Source organism: Oratosquilla oratoria, chromosome 27, assembly GCF_046742065.1.
Source record: "Oratosquilla oratoria isolate Oo_2021 chromosome 27, ASM4674206v1, whole genome shotgun sequence".
Taxonomy (NCBI): domain Eukaryota; kingdom Metazoa; phylum Arthropoda; class Malacostraca; order Stomatopoda; family Squillidae; genus Oratosquilla; species Oratosquilla oratoria.
In genome coordinates, this window is record NC_134803.1 from 20,704,019 (window position 1) to 20,725,923 (window position 21,905).

Genomic DNA, 21,905 nt, shown 5'->3' on the forward strand with positions numbered 1-21,905 from the left:
TCTCTTTGGATTTATCAGCGATGTTCATTTCATATTGTCGTTTTCTTTTTCTTATTGTCTTTTTTAAATCTCTCTGTATTGATACATAACTTTCATAGTCATTAGATGCACCCGAGCACTTACATTTCTTATAAGCCTGTCTCTTTTTAGCAATACTTTTTTCAGTTTCTTTGTCGAGCCACTTTGGGCGAGCCTGATTTGGGGGACGTCTGTCCTTAAAAGGAATGTAAGTTTGAATCATCTTAGTGAGCGTATTTTGAAATATTTCCCACATCTGATCTACAGGCCTTTCGTTTAATTTTGCCTCCCAATCTGTAAGCTGAAGCTCCTGACGTAGTTCTATGAACTGAGCTTTACTGAAATCGGGTATTTTAGAAGCACAAGTATCTATTCTTAACACCCTTAATGCTCACCTCCAGCCTACTGTCACTCTCTCCCCTTGTACATCTCATCACCTTACTTTTACCCACATTTATCTTCAGCTTCCTTCTTTCACACACCTTCTCAAACTCTGTCACTAACTTCCTCAATCCCTCCTCTGATCCTGCTACAAGCACAGTGTCATCAGCAAACAACAATTGGCTCACCTCCCACTTTTCTCCATTTTCTTTAATCATCTCCAACCCCTGACCCACTACCCTTGCATTCACCTCTCGCACCACCCCATCCATGTAAAGATTGAGCAGCCAGGGTGACATAACACATGCCTGACGAAGTCCCACCTTTACCTCAAACCATTCACTCTCTCCATTTCTAATCCTAACACAAGCTCTACTACTCTCGTAAAAATTCTTGACTGCTCTTAACAGCTTTCCTCCTATCCCATATATCTGCAGTACCTCCTACAGTGCCTTCCTGTCTACTCTGTCGTAAGCCTTTTCCAGACCCATAAAAGCCCAAAAAGCATCCTTACCTTTTCCTATAGCTTTCTCACATATCTGTCTTACCACAAAAATCTGATCTACACAACCCCTACCTGTCCCAAACCCACACTGTTCCTCACCAATTACTCCCTCTGTTCCTCTCCTAATCCTCTCAATCAAGACCCTCCCATAAGCCTTCCCAACTACACTCAACAAGCTGATCCCTCTGAAACTACTACACTCACACTTGTCTCCCTTTCCCTTGTAAAGCAGAACTATACAGGCACTCCTCCAGTCCTCTGGCACTCTACCCTCTCTTAAACAAACATTAAATAACCTCACCAGCCAGTTCACCATAACTGAACCTCCTTGCTTCAGACATTCTGCATGGCATCCATCCAGACCAGGTGCCTTACCTGCTCTCATCATCTTAATAGCTGCTTTCACTTCATCCTTCCTCATTTCTCCTCCATTTTCCTCACTCATCATGGTCATTTTCTTAGCACTTCCCACTGCAACTACCTTTCCCTCCCTATCCTCCTTCACATATAGCAACTTCCTAAAATACTCTGCCCACCTTCCTCTCACTGCCTTCTCTTCCATTATCATCTCTCCATCTACACCTTTTACCTTCTCTTCTCTACTTGATTTGCCTCCCCTTTCTCTTTTAATTTCCTTCCAAAACATCTTTTTATTGCTTTCAAAATTTTCTGTCATACTCTTACCCCATGTCACATCTGCTCTCCTCTCTGCTACCTTTATCTTATGCTTAACTTCCCTTCTGTTTACTTTGTACCTCTCATATGATTCCCTCGTCCTTCTCCACCTATTCTCCACTCTCAATTTAACTTCCTGAAAATGATCTGATATTCCCCCACTCTCTCCCCTTAGAACATGTACATCCTTAACTCTTCCTACCATACTCCTGGTCACCACTATATAGTCCATTAATGCTCTATCTGCCACCCTTCCATCCACCACCCTCTCCCATGTATACTTATGCTTGACTTTCTTCCTAAACACTGTATTAGCATTGCTATCATTAACTCTCAAGACACATTTCCACCATCATTTCTCCACTACGATATTTACCTGGAACTCCATACTTCCCAGTCACTCCGTCTATTGGTTCATTTCCTACCCTAGCATTAACATCTCCCAATACAACTACATTGACATTTCTCCCTAATCCCTCTATGCACTCATTTCTATCTACCCAAAAAGCCTCCCTTTCCTCTATGCTCTTCTCACTACCAGGTCCATACACACTTACAAAAATCCACATCTCCTTTCCCAGCTTCACCTTCATCCACATCAACCTTGATAAAACTTCCTTCCATTCCACTACCCGCTTACTTATCTCTTCACTTACTAGTATAGCCACCCTTTCTCTCCCTTGTCCCCTCTTCACTCATGAGTACCTCCCAGCTACACTCCCAAACTCACAGTTGCCCTTTCCTTCCATTTTAGTTTCACTCAAAGCCAGCACATCCATCTTTCTTCTCACAAACATACTGCCTATCTCTTCCCTTTTACTCTCATCTGTACCACATCCACGCACATTAAAAGACCCAAACCTTAGGGTACTGGTTGGAAAACTCCCAGACCCTCTTATGCCTTTTCTTCTTTTTTTAGGAATGTCCCCTTTCGGGGCTACAGGTAGTAGGACTCCTAATCCCATCCCCATCCCGTTTTTTGTAGCCTTTTACGACTCAAGTGGAAAGACTTGGTGGTAGCATTCTCTTCCCCCCGGCAAAAAAGGGAAATGAATATTCAGAGAAATGGTACAGGACAGTAACAAGGGGTTAGAGGACAGCATAATGGAGGGATAGTCATAGTATAAAAGTGTCATCATTTCTCTATGAACAGAGTTTTCCTCAATCACAGACAAAATGATGCATGACTGGTCCATAGGGGCACCCCATATAGACCCTAAAGTATCACCTGCATGCTACTTTGCCACAATAACATGCAGCCAATACCCCAGATGGGGTATTTACCTAATTACACTTTATTTATCATATAATAAATAAAACAAAGTGTAAATCAAACAAAAAAATATAACTGAAGTAAATTTAATGACAAAGCAATACTGTACAGTTATTATGTAATGTATGTACTGCACCCTTTTGGCTGCAATGTGATGGCATACCGTATATACTCGAGTATAGGTTGCACTTTTTTAACTAAATATTTTGCCAAAATCAGGGGTGCAACCTATCCACTCAACATTAATGAGGGACAGCACTACTGTCCCTGAAGATGCAACAATTGGAGATTTCAATATAACAATGACAGAATTTCAGTGGTGTTCACACAATATACATGGGAAAGCTTTTCAAGCTTTTCGTATGCATAGATTATATATATCAAAGGCTCCTACTAACTCGCTGCTTTAAACTGAACTATTGCTGCTAGAAAATCTTATATCAATTACAATAACATCATAAAATATTCTCTTTTCCAAATCTTTCGTATGTTTTATAGTGTTTATAAGCAATGTATTTACCTACCTAGTTGTATTTACCTAGTTGTATTTTGCGGGAAGGGGAGCTATGCTCGTGTTGTCCCGCCTTTGTATCTTGCAGTGTCTAGTTTGTTTTTAAACTCATGAATGGTTTTTGCGCATACTATTTCATTGTCCAGTTTGTTCCAAGTGTCCAAAACTCTATGAGGAAAACTGTTTTTCTTCAGTTCTCTTCTATAGCTATGTTTTTTTATTTTCTTTCCATGTCCTCTTGTGTTTCTTTTGTCCCAGTTAAGTAAGTTCTCACTATCGAGTACCTCTGTGCCTTTCATGATTCTGTAGATGGTCAATAGGTCACCTCTCTCTCTTCTTTGCTCCAGTGTCGGTAACTCCAGTTTAGCCAATCTCTCTTCGTATGATAGGTTTGCAAGTGCAGGTGCCATTTTTGTAGCTGCTCTTTGGATTCTTTCTATTTTCTTTATATTCTTTTTGGTACTGGGGGACCACAATGTCGCTGCATACTCTAATCTAGGCCTTATCAATGTAACCAATATTTTTTTCATCATGTCTTCGTCCAAGTATGTAAACGCCACTTTTATTGATCTTAGCAAGTTGTAAGTCTCCCCGACAATTTTGTTAATCTGTATATCATAGGACAAGTCGTTCGTGATAATTACTCCCAAATCTTTTTCGGATCCTACTTTCTTTACTTCTTTGGTTCCAATTGTATATTTTCCTGATATTCTGTTTTTGCTTTTTCCAAACTCCATTATGCTACACTTCTTCGTATTAAAGTCCACTTCCCATTTCTGACTCCAGTTCCATACCCTATTTAGGTCTTCTTGCAGTGCTTCACAGTCCTCATCAGTTTCTATTTTCCTTAGCAGTTTGGCGTCATCGGCAAAGAAGCTCATGTAGCAGTTCACGTCCTCATCCATGTCATTCATATAGATAGCAAACATTATTGGTGCCAGCACAGATCCTTGCGGTACTCCACTGATCACCTCTTTCCAGTCTGAATATTTTTCTCTGAGCACTACTCTCATCTTTCTACCAGTCAGAAAGTCCTCTATCCATTTTAGTAGGTTTCCCTGTATTCCTCCTATGTGTTCCAGTTTTTTTAGTAGTTTTCTGTGTGGTACTTTGTCAAAGGCTTTTTGCAAGTCTAGGAATGCACAATCTGCCCATCCATTTCTTTCTTGCACTATGTCTATTAGTCTTGAGTAAAAGCATATTAAGTTTGTGGAGCATGATCTTCCTTGTCTGAATCCGAATTGTCTTAGGTTTAATATGTCATTGTCTTCCAGATGTTTTACCCATCTATTCTTGATTATTTTCTCACAAATTTTGGCAATGGTGCTTGTTAGTGATACTGGCCTATAGTTGGTGGGTTCTTCTTTGTTTCCTCCTTTGTGTAATGTGACCTTGACCTTTTGTTAACATTACTGTACATCACCTGTTTCACTCGTGGCTGTGTTTCTATGATATGTGTGCAAATGATTTTTTGTAGCGTCACGTAACATCCCATAACGTAACTTAAATCATAAGTACTGGTAAGAGAAAGAGCTATGAAGTAGGTTTTAATCTGAAAGTGGTGGATTATGCAGAACATGGAAACGGATCTGTAGAAAGGGAGTTTGGGGTTTCAGAAAAGGTATTGAGAGGATGGAGAAAGCAGAAAGATCAGCTTAAAGAAATTTTCTTCTATACTGTTGTACAGTGTCCAGTTGACAGTTAAACTCCATTAATTTTTTTTTGTCAAGTTGACTATAATGTTTTTTATGCAAGTGCATTTGTTTATGATTATAGTTTTAGAAACGCAGCCATTGTTTATATAAGTTTGCATTATGTGCATACGTGACAGTCGGACAATCTACATGTATTCTCACCATGCCTAACTACAATGAATTTCACTTCTGTTTTTAAATTTTTCAAACCATCCTCGACTTGCATTAAATACAAAATCATCAGCACTTGTACCAGGGCTTTTCTTTACCAGATCATCGTAAATTGCTAAAGCTTTTTCACATAAAAATGCTCCAGAGATACTATCACCTTCTAACTGTTTCTCGTTTATATAAACAAGCAACAATTTTTCCACTTCCTCAAGTATTTGCGGTCTTTGTTTACTAATGACGGTCACTCCTTTTGCAACATCAGCTGACTTATCACCTCTTTATTCTTGAGAATAGTGCAAATTGTAGACTTTACCATACTGTATTGCACAGCAAGATTAAATACATGAATGTAATTTTCGTGTTTTGCAATAATTTCTTTCTTCACTTTGTTTTTCTCACTTTTCTTTTTCCTTGACCAGTTTCACTTTTTGTTTTCTTTGGAGCCATGACTGAGGGCTAGTGTAGGAAAAATAAATGCTAAATGCAATAAAATTGATAACGAAAGCAAAGCACAACTATTCAGCTCAGTGGTCAACAGAAAACTGTTTACATTTCGTCAGCAGCCATGTGTCAGAGTTGTTCGAGAACCAAAATTTTGTTTGAAAACAGCGGTATTTCCAGCTTGAATTTTTTGTTTGAAAACTGATTTGTTTGAGTTTGGAGATGTTCGAGAGCCAAGGTTTGACTGTAAATTGAAAGTTTCTCCAACTATTTTGTTACCGTAATATGTTTGTCTGGTGCCATGTCATTGGCAATAATTATTCCTAAGTCCCTTTCCAAGTTGACTTTTTTTTAACTTCTTTTGTACCAATTTTATATTGTGCCAATATTCTATTTTTACTTTTTCCAAATTCCATTATACTACATTTCTTGATATTGAAATTGACTTCACACTTCTGACTCCATTCCCAGACTTTGTCCAAGTATTTTTGTAATGATTTACAATCTTCCTCTGTACCTACTCTTTTTAGTAATTTCGCATCATCAATAAAGAAGTTGATATAACATTCACACCTTCATCCACGTCATTTATATATATGGCAAACATTATCGGAGCCAATACAGAACCTTGTGGGACTTCACTTATCATTTCTTCCCAGGTCGAGTTCTTGTCTCTAAGTACCACCCTCATTTTTCTCCCATTCAAGAAATCTTTCATCCATTCCAATAACTTTCCTTGTACTCCACCTATTGTTTCAATTTTTCTTAGTAGCTTTTTGTGTGGTACTTTGTCAATTGCTTTTTATAAATCTAAGAAGGTACAATCTGCCCATCCATCCCTTTCTTGTATTATTTCTATTAGCTTGAGTAAAAGCATAGCAAGTTTGTGGCACATGATCTTTTGCATTTAAATCCAAATTGTTTTGGATTTAGTATATTGTTCTCTTCCAAATGTTTAATCCATTTACTTTTGATAACTTTTTTGCATATTTTTGCTATTGTGCTTGTAAGGGAGACCGGTCTATAGTTGGCTGGATTTTCTTTGTCCTCTCCTTATATTGGTACAATATTTGCAGTTTTCCAATCTTGTATTTTTCCTTCTTTGAGTGAGAAATCAATTAACTTGTGTATTTTGTCCGTTACTTCATCTATACATTCTTTCAATATCCAATTTGCAATTCCATCCAGCCCGTGTGACTTTCTGATGTCAAGGTATGTTGGTGTTTTATTTTCATAAGAAAATATGCAGTTTATCACATTACTGTATATGGATTTTAAATGATAACATACCAACCGAAATACAACAGTCATAATAGATTTAGGATGATTTGTAAATCTATGTAGAAATAATGGATGTGTTCATCAGTGAAAAAAAAAATAATAAAATGAAAAAAATATCTAAATCATGTGGATGCTAAATACCTATGAGAATTTGAGGTGTGGTCTGAAAGTGTAAATATTTTACTGTCCACATGTACACCACAGGGTAATATTTAATGTGTTAGATTTGGAAGACTATAAGCTATGCATGTGTTATAAAAGGATTATACCATATATGTTTAGTACTAAACAAATATTTCCATTACAGGATTTACACGTATATTGGTCCAGTGCTTGTGGCAGTTAATCCCTTTAAACAACTTCCATATTTTGGAGAGAAAGAAGTAGAGATATACCAAGGTGCTTACCATTATGAAGTGCCTCCTCACATATATGCCATTGCATATGATATGTACAGAGATATGCTAATTGATTATGAAAGTCAGTGTGTTATTATAAGGTATGTATTATTTTTTCTGTATTCAGAACAAGATGTATAACTAATTTATATATATGATTCACTAGAGTCATTGGGACTGATATTAGGTGCCTGTATGAGAGGGTCTTAAAAAAAAAAAAAAAAAAATCTCCCTGCTGCCCATCTTCCAGTCTCACTTCCATTTGGAAGTGCAGTATCAAGGGGCCTAACTTGGTCTGTATTTCCTTCATTTTTCAACACAAGGAGAACTGACAACCAGTGAGTGCTTCCCTCCTTGTGCTATTTCAGCTGATGATATAGCACCATTGCCAGCTACTATGGGGCTATGTGTTACCAATCACTGAAACTTAAGGCACAATTGATTGACTGAATAGAGTCAAAGCATACACCTACCCCACACCCAAAACCCATCCAAAAACTCATTCATTGTCTCTCATCTTAGTATCCCATGGATGCTTGGGCAATGCAACAAGAAAAGTGTCTCTGGATATTCTCAGCTACTACCTCATTATAGTTTTTTTTTTTTTTTTTTTTTTCAATTTAACAGTTTATTCAACAAAATATCACACATTACATTTTCATGTTGAAGATGTACATATATACATACATTTAAATATTAATTTGTTGAAAAGGAGAGAGCGGAAGCAATAGCTTATAAAATGCTCTCCCCTAATAGTTTATATACAAGCATTAAAGCATTTACAAAAATTTTCACAGAAAAGGAAATTTTATCACAAAGATGTCAATAGCAACAGTAATTGTATCCAGTGGGAGCAGCCAATATTTACAATTTATATAGATATAAGAATCAGATATATAAAGACATACATGTATCCACAATTCACACAGATACAAGGTGCAGATATACAATTTGGGCAAACAAACTGTGTTCACAAGAAGCTACATACATATAAAGACATGCATACATATACATACTTATACACACACATGACACACGACTCCACGTCAAATGCTCCAGGAAAAATTATCACACAACTAGGTTGGATGTGAAAAAAATATATAATGATAAATAAGATAAATAAAAAATGGCCCTAATCCAGACCCATGATCAGCCCATCATGGATGCATCTCCAGCTGGAGATAGGGGATTAACAAGTTTTGAAAATGAGCTATATGAGGGCTGTCTGGAAAGTATCCAGCCATTATAAATATATGTATGTATGAATATTTGCAGAACTGGTAGTGCAATCCTAACAAAATTTGGCAGATAGACAGAAGACCCTACTTTGCATGCACAAGCAGCTATAGTCCCATGTGATAATTCAGTTACTGGCCAGACATAGTTGAGTGAAGGTGTGTAGCAGCTTGAAGCATGTCCTGTGAAGTTTTAGCATAAAATTCCTTCTTATAGGTAAGGAGATGAATTTTGCCGCCACATGTGTCATGCAAGATCTTCTGTCAAAATCTCTGAAACATTTGTACAAAGGATTACAAAGGTGGAGCATGCTGACAGGAGACCTTATGGTCCATAACTAGGTTGGATGTGAAAAAAATATATAATAAATAAAATGAGAAATACAAAATTATAATATAAATAATAATAAGTAAAATAAATAAATGCATAGGTATAGCTAAATGATAAACAAACAGGTAAATAGTAGATATTAAAGTGACAGATAATAAATGAAAATCAAGGAAATAATAAACAAAAAGACAAATAACAAACCAATAAATAATATAAAATAAATGACAGTCATAACAGCATCTTGCTTAGATATTTAAACGAATCTTAAAGCTTCGAACTGAACTACATTACACTGCCTCTGCAGGAAGTTTATTCCATTCATTAACTACATGGTTGGTGAAGCTGTTTCTACCCACTTCCAAATTTATAAATCTATTTCTTGACAGTTTGAGACCATTATTTCTTGTCGGATTCTCATTCAGTGTAAAAATGTTGTCACTTTTGATGTTGTCAATCCCCCTTTAGAATCTTAAAGACCTGTATCAAGTCACCTCTGAGTCTATGCTTTTTTAGGGGGAATAGATTTGTATGTTTTAGTAGATTGTCGTATGATTTTTTATATTTGGAATTAGTTTTGTGGCTTGCCGTTGTATTTTTTCCAATCTTGTCTGCAGGATACCAAGATCATCTTCGAATTCTTGGACTGTCAATCACAGATTTTCATTGATTGCAGTCTTCACACATTAACATTTTTGGGTGCTCTGATTGTTGAAGGCCTACCAGAATGTGGATCACTTTTGACAGACACTCAGCCTTCTTTGAAGTGTTTTACCACATCTTTATCTGTGCTTCACTCATTGAATCATCCTGGAATGCCTTCTTAATCATTCGAATATTTTATGCTAATGAATATTCAAGTTTACAACAAAGCTTGACACAGATTTGCTGATCCACTTGCTCAGTCATTATCAATGCGATGGTCAAATAGTACCGGTACACACCTTCACTCAACTGTGTCTGGCCAGTAACTGAGTCATCACATGGGACTAAGGCCACTCGCACATGCGCAGTAGGGCCTTCTGTCAGTGTCTGCCAACTTTTGTTAGGACTGTGCTACCAGTTATGCAAATATTCATAATGGCTGGATACTTTCTGGACAGAGTTTGTGTGTAGATAATTTTATTTGCAGTCCATCTTGCAGGACTACTACAAGCACATACTTATCACTGATCCTAAGTAAATGCATACACCTGTACCCTCTGTATATAAAATTTTGTGTATGTATATGCAAGGGTGTATTTAGGGTGTATTCATATTATATCCAGCTGAATTGTAATACATTGGTACAAGACATTTGAAGTTCTTATTGTTATAACCTATTTCTTTCTTAAGCATGAATGAAATAAGTTTTGGGTGATACAGCAATAAATTGATGCTAACACATTTTCACTGATTATTATATAGATCAAAATCATGTTCTAATTCTTGCTTTTTTCACCTAATGAAGTGGTGAGTCAGGTGCTGGAAAGACTGTTTCAGCAAAATACATAATGAATTTTATTACCAAAGTCTCTGGTGGAGGTCCCAAAGTGCAGCAAGTTAAGGATGTTATTATTGAATCCAACCCACTTCTTGAAGCTTTGGGGAATGCAAAAACTATGAAGAACAACAATTCATCCAGATTTGTAAGTTTTTTGTTTTTGTTATACTTTTATTGAATATGCTGTTACCCTAGGAGACCAATCAGACATCTACAACAACTTACCACCTGTAGATTATAGCATGTCTATATAAAAACATATACACACACAGATCACAAAACAAACATTTTAAGACCAGTCCCCTAACTCTGTACTTGAATCCTCTAGACATAAATCCACCCAATAAGTTCCTATGACAAGCAATAATCACAGTGGAATGACTGCATTCAGGGTATCACCCAACACTGATACAGAACCAACACAAAACAGGCCTGGCCATAGAATAAAATTGCCCAAGATGCAGTCACCACCTAGAAGACAGAACACCCTCATCCTACACTGCCCTATTCTCACCTTAACCATGTAACAACACAATATCTCTTCTTTGAGTGACTTGAGGGCCAATCTGGTGGCTGGTGTCAGTTACCTGATAGCTGTGGTTCTGCAAAAGATCTGGAACAACAGATTGATTAAATAGTATCATCACATCAGTTTCTCCTTCCCAAATTTTTCATGACTCACTGACCAGAAATGAGTCATAGTTAAAAAAAAAAAAAAAAAATGAAGAGCACCCCTATCCATATCTATATTTTTTCATGCACATATTTGGTATACTCTTTCTTTATACAATATAAAAGACCCTTACCTCACTCACTCATTTTGATGTACAGCAAATACTCAAAAGAAAAACATCTTAGACCTCTAAAAATAAAACTAAGAACACAAATAATGGCTGAGGAAATATTATCAAAAGCGGTCAAACTGGCCAATAGCAAGAAATTAAAAAATATAAGAATAAAAAAGGAAATGAGTGATGAGGAAAAAGAGAAGGACAAAGTGCTCAGAATTGAAGCAAATGGCCGGAATGAAAAGAGAACAGAGACGGGAAAAAATGAGTTTTTTTGGAGAGTGCTGGACTTGAGACTGAAAAAATGGTACATCAAAAAAATGGAAACCTAATCCAAAAAATAAAATAAAATATGAAAATAAAAGTGGCATACATAAATATCGATCTCTGGAATCAACGAATTAAATGACTATCTAGAAATAGAAAAACCTGATATCATGGCATAGTAGAGATAAAATTGAAAGGACTGCTATCAGCAAGCATAGTGGGACATGGTCTATATAACCACTGGGCAAAAAATAGAACTGAAAAGCAAGGAGGAGGTGTCATGATATTGATCAAAAAAAGGTCTAAATGTGACAAAGATTATTAAAGGTCAAGACAATGTAGAGGTAATTATGATTAAAATTGCCAACAAAAAGATTAAAAGCAGAAAATTTGTACTAGTGTTTGTACCACCAAAAACCCATGAGTGGTCAGATAGCAAACATTCCAAATTATTGGAAGAAACAATAAAGGTGCTAAACGAGCTACTGAAATAGGGTGGAAACATAGTGATCATGGGCAATTTTAATGCAAAAGACATAATTTGGGAAGAAATGTTAGTTAAAGGGGGAGAAGAACTTTGGAGCAACATTCTACTAGATATGACTATTGAATACACCCTAACACAATGGGTTAAGGAAAATACTAGATATAGAAACAATGAGGAATCATCGAAACTAGACCTAATATTAACTTCTGAACCAGATATTGTAAACAGAATGAAGTATAAAACACCAGTTGGAAAAAGGGACCATATACTAATAGAGTTTGAATTAAAAGAACAAAACAACATAGAAATTATAAACATAGAGAAGGAAGATTTATGTATAACAAAACGGACTTTGTAAAACTAAGGTAATTTTTCCAAAATGCAAATTGGGATAGGTTCTCTAAAGAGGAAACAAATATGGAAGACAAATGGAACATATTTAAAGAAAAGTACAAAGAAAGAATTAACAAATATGTACCAAAAAAAGAAAAAAAAAGAGATTCTTATAAAATGTTGGTTCAACAAAAGATGTAGTGAGGCTAAAGCCAAGAGAGATAAAGCCTGGAAAAATGGAAAAAAGACAAGAAAACATCTAAATGGCAAACATATAAAAAACTTAGAAACGAATATGTAAACATACACAGGAAAGAAAAAAGAGAATATGAAAGGGATATCATAGACAAATGTAAGGATTAACCGAAACTCTTTTACAGATATATAAATGACAAACTAAAGGATAAACATGATATAGTAAAATTGCATGAAGGAGACAAAGAATACATAGATGACATAGAGATGGCAGAGGTTATGATCAGGCATTTCAGGTCTGTTTTTACAATTGAGAGCTCACAACCCTGGGAGGATGGACAACTAGAAAGTTCACCCACAATGAAGGAAATAGAAATAACACAAAGTGAAATAAGAGACCAAATAAAAAGCCTAGGTGTCAGAAAGTTGCATGGACAAGATGGAATTGCAAATGGGATACTGAAAGTGTATAAATGAAATGTCAGATAAACTACACAGGATAATAAACTTTTCACTAAAAGAGGGAAAGGTGCCGCAAGATTGGAAAGATGCAAACATAGTACCAATACATAAAGGAGGAAATAGAGATCCTACAAATTTTAGATCAGTGTCCCTCACAAGTACAGTAGCAAAAATATGCGAAAAGATTATCAGGAGCAGATGGACCAAACACTTGGAAGAAAACAAAATAATAAATCCCAAACAATTTGGTTTTAGAAGTGGAAGATCGTGCACCACAAATCTAATCTGTTTTTACTCGAGACTAATTGAGATAATACAAGAAAGAGATGTATGGGCAGACTGCACCTTCTTGGACTTGCGGAAAGCATTTGATAAGGTACCACACAAAAAAATTAAGTAAAATTGATAAAAGAGGAGGAATTCAAGGCAAACTGTTGGATTGGCTGAATGATTTCTTAACTGGGAGAAAAATGAGAGTGGTACTCAGAGACAAAAATTCGAAATGGGAAGATGTAAAAAGTGGCATCCCATAAGGCTGTTTTGACTCCTTTAATGTTTGCCATATACATAAATGATATGGATGAAGGAGTAAATTGTTACATGAACTTTCTTTCTGGTGATGCCAAATTACTCAAGAGAGTGAAAACAGAAGAAGATTGCAGATCGCTACAAGATGACCTGGATAAAGTATATAGAGTTTCGGGAAAGTATAAGATTGGAAACAAAGTAGTCAAAAAAGTAAACTCAGAGAGGGACCTAGGAGTAATCATCTCAAGTGATTTGACACCTGACAAACATGTAATTAAGTTATTTGGAGAGACCTACAACCTATTAAGATCAATGAAAGTGGCCTTCGACTACATGGATAAGGAGATGGTTGAGAAAATAATTATCACATTGATAAGACCGAAATTAGAATATGCTATATCAATGTGGGCACCTAGCACAAAGAAAAACACAAGAAAATTAGAAAGAATCCAAAGAGCAGCAACAAAAATGGCACCTACACTATCAAACTTGACATATGAACAAAGATTGGAGAAATTACAGTTGTCAACATTGGAGCAGAGAAGGGAAAGAGGCGATTTGTTGACCATTTTCAGAATTATGAAAGGGATGGAAATTCTTGATAGAGATGACCTATTAAAATGGGACGAGAGAAACGAGGACACGAAAAGAAACTAAAAAAAGACAGTTACAGAAGAGACCTAAAAAAGAATAGTTTCCCACACAGAATGATCAATGTCTGGAACAAATTGAACAGTGAAACAGTGAATGCCAGAACTATACACGATTTCAAGAAAAAACTGGACATGGAGAGATACGAAAATGGGTCACAACGAGCATAGCTCCCGTCCTGTAAAATACAACTAGTTAAATACATAAAAAAGATACCTTAATCTATTAATATTTAGTTTCTGTTCTGGATAATGACAATTATATTCACCACTGAGGTGAATGGGATCATTATACTATCTTGAACAGTTTGAGACTGTACACATGTTCTAGTCTGTTGTAAGGTCTTCCCATATCTAAATGAAATTGCCTGGTATTAACCAGGGTCAACTTTGTAGTGTCAATCAGTGTAGGATGCATGATAGTTTAGGCAGCCGAGTGCTGCCCATATGTATCTGTATGCGAGTATGTAAGGGGAGTGTGCTGAAGCACAGCAATAAATCACAAAATCAATGTGATGGTGTTTCATTCAACTTCTACCATGGTGCAGTGATCACAGGATAGGATGTATGCTTTACTACCTCCAAGATGTCTTTGCCATGTCACCCCACCTACATGCCCTCCCAATCATCCAGGGCCCCCACCACCCGCAGGCTGAGACAATCAGTGGAAGTCATCCAGTCCTTGGCTTCGCTTTTGCTGGCAGCCATGGCTCGTCAGCCACCAGGGTCCCACCCTCTGCGACTCTGGAGAAATGTGATGTGGAAATGGCGCTAGCATCATTCAGGACCTAGAGGAGATCCATGGAGTGCTGGTTATCCCTCTGCAGATTCAACTTGCACAATGCAGTGTCCCGTGTGAGGCTACACTGCACTCCAGCTTTGCAACGCACGCTGGATGCGAAATACACAGTACAAGAATGGAATGCCCTCACCTCGGACATGGCTCTGGCTGCAATTAAGCAAATAGTATTATGCAAGTGCAATCAGGCAGTGCTCTGGTCTGATTTCTTTAATGCATCACAGGAACCCAGTGAGAGTGTTAGCAATTATTTCACAAAATGTTCACAAAAGGCTACAAACTGCAAGTTCAAATGCCCCCAGTGCAACCACTCCCTAGAGTACATGCTATTGCCCAAATTGATTTTGGGGCTTAGGGATGAGGTGCTCAGACACCATGTTTATCAACAATGTGACAATATCATGTGTGTCATGACATTAAGAGCAAGTTGCTGTTCATTTGAATCAGTGCAGAAAGATGCAGCTAAGCTGTGCTGGCAGGAACCAGCTCATATGGCTGGCAGTGATGTGAGTGGTTAGTGTTCAGACCTGCAAGACAGATTGGCAGCCCCTCACAGGCCCACACCTGTGGAAACTGCAGCACACGTCATGCACCAGGGCATACACTCTGTCCCGCAAGAACAGCCCAATGTGATGGGTGCTGGAAGTGTGGCCACTTTAAAAGGTGCTGCAGGAGCACCCCCTGAACCCAGCCCAAGAGTGATATTGCCAAAGTGTCGGGGGCTATCAGGTGTGCCGGGGCCCTACCCTCCTGCCAACCTATAGTGTCAGTTATCATCATCTATGGGGCCACACCTCAGGTGATCACTGTGGATGCAGTGGCTGACACAGGGGCCCAAGTCTGTGCAGCAGGGCCAGCACTCCTATCAGGGGTGGGGTTGTAACCTGCAAATCTACAAGCATGTGCTAATGTGCAAGATGTGGCTGACCTTCCATTGAAGTGCATAGACACCACAAAGTGCAGCATTGTTCTAGTGGCTTGTACCACAGAACAAGATAACTACTTTGTGCAATTGGCCAAGAATCTCTTCCTATCTCTTGATGCCTGCAAGGGGCTACATCTGGTCCCCGGGAGCTTCCCACACATATCCCCCAAAGCAGCACATGTCCAGCCCACACCAGAGACAGGCCCATTCACCCAGCCACTGCCCAAACCATCCACAGTGCCTCTCCTCCCGCTCAAGGATTACGTAGCCAGGTTCGAGGAGTAGCTACTATGGCACTTTTCAGCATCTACATTCAACATATCAAGAGTACCGCTGCCGGTAATGGATGGGCCACCACATCGAATCCACCTGGCTCCCAGAGCCCTTACGCATGTCACACACCAGCATCTGTGCTGAAGTTAATGAAAAGATATTAATAGAGGCAGGCAAAGTTGGTGAAAATATGAAAAAATCAAACATAATGGAAATCAAAAACCAAATGAAAGAAGACAAAGAAAACCAAAAAATACTATTTAAAGAAATAGTCAAAGAACAAATGAAGTACTGTATTTTTCGGACCATAAGGCGCGGACAAAATCCTTAAAATCGGCCAAAATCAGGTGGTGCGCCCTATCGTGAGGTGCGCCCTATGTGTGGCTTAAGTGCAAAAAAATGCCTAGTACAGTGACGTACTATTTTGACACATTTCATAGCTAGCCTGCCAACGGCGATAGTGCATAGGCCTAGCAAAAGTTACAACCAAGTTATAACCAAGATGCATGTATCTTGACAAGAAAATTGCGAAAACTTCGACAGTTTTCGAGTCCATGCCACCGCATTCATTCACACTATCATGGCTATAACATGATAGCGTCCACAACACAGACAGCCATTTTGCATTGGTCTAGTCTCGCTCCACTCAGACTGTAGTCATTTGGGTATTTTTTTAGTTTCGACCATGGGTGCAATATAGCAATAGAAAATTAATTATTGATTTTGTAAATAAAAATGTATCAACATAATATGCAATTTTGTGGGCAGAAATGAAAATAAAAAATACCTTGCTACAAGCAAATATGCTAATGAACGAAGTCGGTAGCATAGGATCGGGACGCCATCTTGTCGTCTGTCAATTGACGGCCTCAATACTTCTGACAGTACCTCGCCAGGTACATTTTCTTGAAGGAATGTTATGGAGCGGAGATACATGCATTCCTTCAAGCTGCAAGAACTTTGTATACCCCACAAGCTGAGTGGTTGAAAAGCCCGCCAACGTCTGTCACGACGACAACAACGAGGACGAGCTGGATGACATTTAATTTGCAGGTAATGATTTATTAAACACAGGTTAGGTTAGGTTAGGTTAGACGAATTTATCATCCTTTCATTTCTTTGACGCCGGGATCTATCATAAACATGGCGTACCATTCGTCCGACACGACTTCGTTACTTACGAAATCTGTTTTAGCACTTTTTTTGTTTTTTATTTCCGCTCACAAAATTGCATATTACGATGATACATTGTAATTTACAAAATTAATAATTAATTTTCTATTGCTATATTGTGCCCATGGTCGAAACTAAAAATTTATCTTCATTTGTAATCTTGTGTTTTTAAGTGAATAGAGAATTCTGGGAATAAAACTGCTAATGTTGGTTTTATTCCCCACAATTACCGTAATGTGTTTATGTTGTTTTTTAGGGGTATTGGCAGGGCAGACCGTCCATGGAGGTGGTCTGATTTCACTGACCAAAATGAAAAAATATACCATTTATTTTTGTAATTTTGCTAAATCCCAACCAATTTTTTCTCATTCAACAATAAAAATGTTCAGTTCTGAATGCACTCACATATGCATGATTTTCCGATGAGACCAGGTGCGCCTTATGGTCAGGTGCGCCTTATGTAAGGACAGGGAATAGCAAATTACAGGTGTGCCTTATGGTACGAAGCGCCTTATGGTCCGAAAAATACGGTACAAAGGACACAGTGAAAAAATCAAACAAGATGGAAGTCAAAAACCAAATGAAAGAAGACAAAGAAAACAAAAAAAACTATTTAAAGAAATAGTCAAAGAACAAATGAAGTACAAAGAACACAATGATAGAAGTAATAAAAGAAAAAAGAGATTGAGATTGAGATTGACACAATAGACAAAAAAAAAAAAATGTATTGTAATCTATGGTATCAAAGAAAAATATGGACTAATAAGGTTCCAAAGGGAAAAAGAGAAGAAGAATATAGTGACAGAAATACTAAAAGAAATGCAGAAGGAGGGGCAAGGACTTGAAAAGGCAATAGAAGAGATCTATAGGATGAACAAAAGAATAGCAGAAGAAATAGTAACAAATGTAGGAAAACTATCAAAAAGTAAAAACTACAAAAATTTATGGATAAAAAAGGGTTGGAGTGATGAAAAAGAAAAGGAAAAAACACTTAAAGAGGAAGCTAAGGAAAAGAATGAGAAAAGAACAGAAAATGAAAGAAAGGAGTTTTTTTGGAGAGTGATGGACTTGAGACTGAGGAAATGGTACATAAGGGAAAAGGAAATGCAGGAGAAAGAAGAAAAGGAAGAAAAGGAAAAAATTAAAGATAACATATACCAACATAGATGGATTGATATCAGGAATAGATGAATTGAATGACTATCTAGAACAAGAAAAACCAGATATAATGGGGATTGTGGAGACAAAATTAAAAGGATCATTACCACCAAATAGTATAGGCCAAGGATTATATAATTGTTGGTACAGAAATAGAGAAACAAAGCAGGGTGGAGGAGTGATGTTGCTAACCAAGAAAGGCCTAAATGTGACAAAAATCACAGAAGGAGAGAACAATGTGGAGTTGATTATGATAAGAGTTGAGGATAGAGATATGAAAAATAGAAAGTATGCAGTGATTTATGTCCCACCTAAAACTCATGCATGGAATGAAAGTGAATACTCCAGAATGGTGGAAGACACAAGAAAAACACTAAATGAAATACTAAAGAAAGAAGAAAATCTGGTAATTATGGGTGATTTTAACTTGAAAGAAATATGTTGGGAAGAAATTACCGTGAAAGGTGAAGATCACTGGGGAAACATATTACTGGAAATGACCATTGATTACACATTGACACAATGGGTCAAGGAAAACACCAGATCTAGAAATAACAATGAACCCTCAAGATTGGATTTGATATTCACATCAGAACCTGAAATTGTGGATAAAATCAAATACAAGACACCAATTGGAAAAAGTGGTGACATACTAATAGAACTAGAATTAAATGAAGAAATAAATATAGAAATTAACGAAAAACACAGAAAAGGAAGACTAATGTATAACAAGACAGATTTTGGGAAACTTAGAAAATTCTTGATGAAAGCATTGGGAGGCCATAGTATCCTTCTTCCATGCATTTCTCTTAACTAACTTTCAAATATGGCCACAACCAATGCAGAAAACTATAACTCTGCAGCAAGTAACAAACTGGCACCTATACCTTCACCCCCAGACCCTCCTGATCCTCCGACAAACCTGGACCTAGCTTGGACTCCTCTCTCGGCACAACCAAGGATAAGGAAAAAGACAAATCGCAGAATAAATCTATCAAGCCCCAGATGGGAAAGTCAACAAACATTAGAAAACTAGAGTTCTTCACATTGAAGATATTTCTCTTCAATGTAACTATGAGATTATCTCAAATACCCTGGGTGACTTTGGTAATATCTCAGAAATTCGAATGAACTTCCTTGAAAATAAACAAAAGTGGGAAGCATGGGTTAATTTTAGTAAATATGAAGATGCACTCAAAGCCAGCTGTGACATGAGCAGCCTAAAAATATGTGAATCTGATTTATGAGGAGCTTTAACAGACAGAGTTCCAACAAATCTAGACATGAATGTACCATCTGAATGGGCTCCAGCTATTGATCAGCAACTAGATGATGATTACTCAAGGACTCCCAATCCTCCTATGTGGTTGATTGCTACAGCAAAGGAAAAAAATTATAATTATTACAAATTTAGCAGGTACCTCCAAAAGAAAATAGGTGGCATTAAAAGTGGAGACATTTCCCACTCTGAAAAATTCACTGTGCTAGTACATGCAAAATCCAAAACGCAAACCCAGATGATGCTTCTGATGCAGGTTAAAGATAATGAAATGCTTAAGGAGATCAAGCCTCATTTAAACTTTAGTTATGCAAGAGGAGTCATCTTTGACAAAGATCTGTATGACTTGACAGAAACTGTAATCCTGAACATGAGCCCCTCTACAGTATGGAAAGTAAAAAAGGCATCTAATACTGGTGTGACTTATACATGGATGGAGTGGTGTGAGAGGTAAATGCAAGGGTGGTGGGTCAGGGATTGGAGATGTTTAAAGAAAATGGAGAAAAGGGGGAGGTGAGCCAGCTGTTGTTTGTGGATGACACTGCGCTTGTAGCAGGATCAGAGGAGGGATTGAGGAAGTTGGTGACAGAGTTTGGGAGAGTGTGTGATAAAAGAAAATTGAAAATAAATGTGGGTAAAAGTAAGGGGATGAGATGTACAAGGGGTGAAAGTGGCAGCAAACTGGAAGTGAGCGTTAAGGGAGAGCAACTGGAGGAAGTGGATAGTTTTAGATACTTGGGTGCGAATGTGGCAGGAAAGGCTGGAGTGGAGGTGGAGGTAGAATGTAGATTGAGAGAGCAAGTAAATGCCTTGGTGGATTGAAAAGTGTAATGAGGAATAGACATTTGTAATGGATGCTAAGAAGAGATTGTATGAAGGAATGATTGTGCCAACAGCACTGTATGAAGCAGAAACTTGGAACATAAGAGAGGAAGAGAGGAGTTTGAATGTGTTTGAGATGAGGTGTCTGAGAAGTATGATGGGGGTTACTAGGCTAGATAGAGTGAGAAATGAGGAGGTGAGGAGAACAGGGGTGGTAAGGGAGTTGGGAGATAGGGTGGATGAAAGAGTATTAGGATGGTTTGGACACATGGAAAGAATGAGTGAAGAAAGACTAGTAAAAGAGGTATGGAAGGCAGATGTGGAGGGAATGAACATGAGGGGGCGACCTAGGATGAGATGGATGGATGGGGTGAAGGGGGCTTTGAGGAAGGGGGAATGTCTGTTGTGGCTTTAGAAGAATTTACTCGACAACTGATGCATTAATCCATCTTGAGTCGTCGATATATGAAGCATTTGCTGCAAAACATCACCACGTGTCAGTATTCTTTGACATGGAAAAAGCATATGACACTACATGGAGGCATGGAATCCTGAAAACCATTCATAGAGTAGGATTGAGAGGTGAACTGCCTTTATTTATTCAAGCTTTCCTGGCTCAATGGATCTTTCAAGTTAAGGTGGGTAATACATACTCAGACAGAAAATGCCAAGAAGAAGGTGTGCCACAGGGGAGTGTGCCCCTCCGCCCTGTGAGCAGGTTGCTGTCCTGGAGGGGCTTGTGCATAGTGATGAAGGTATGGGCTATGGCAGCGGGGAGAGTTTTTCCTCCCTGGCAGATTCAATCATGCTGCACAGACCATACTGGAACTGTCAAACCAAGACTCACAGGCTAAAGTGTAAGTAACTGGTAAACAACCTCCACCCCTCTTTCATTTGATGGCTCGTTTATCCCTATCCTTCTTAGTTACTGCACTCTTTCTTCTCTTTCTGAACAGGCTATTATCTCAGGGTAGGTTCTCTGAAAAACTCCAGATTGCCTTCCCTGAGAAGCACCCTCGACTTTCTCTTGCACCTTCTTAAGGTAGTTCTAAGTTCCCGGTTTCTCTCTGACCTGTGTGCTGGTAGCTGACCAAGTTGGTGGGGGCTCACCTGGTGACAGGTGCCACCGGCGAGGGCTCGCAAGGTTCGGTGGTCAGTGGATGCGCATGGGAAGGAAGACTCCTGAGCTTGATACCATTCTCCCTTGTAGTACAGGTAAAAGGGTGGCTACGCCGGCCTCATACTATATGAGACAAAACTACAGAGGACAAACGGGTTGTCAAAGCCAAAAAACTCGACGCTGAGGCCCTTTACCTGTAAATAGCCATTTCTGGACCCTTTTCTGGCTCTGCAGGGACTTTCCCTAAGTGAC

The 21,905-nt window shown here is 38.1% G+C and overlaps 1 protein-coding gene across 4 annotated transcripts in view; it reads left to right on the forward strand.

Annotated features, from left to right (window-relative positions):
- Window positions 1–21,905, forward strand: part of LOC143039930 (unconventional myosin-Ie-like) — a 409,114-nt gene that overhangs the window by 210,823 nt on the left and 176,386 nt on the right. For all 4 annotated transcript variants that reach the window (XM_076210332.1, XM_076210333.1, XM_076210334.1 and 1 more), the window contains 2 exons: window positions 7,258–7,449; window positions 10,362–10,539. In XM_076210332.1, the coding sequence (XP_076066447.1) occupies window positions 7,258–7,449; window positions 10,362–10,539 (370 nt within the window). The remainder of the gene's footprint in view (window positions 1–7,257; window positions 7,450–10,361; window positions 10,540–21,905) is intronic.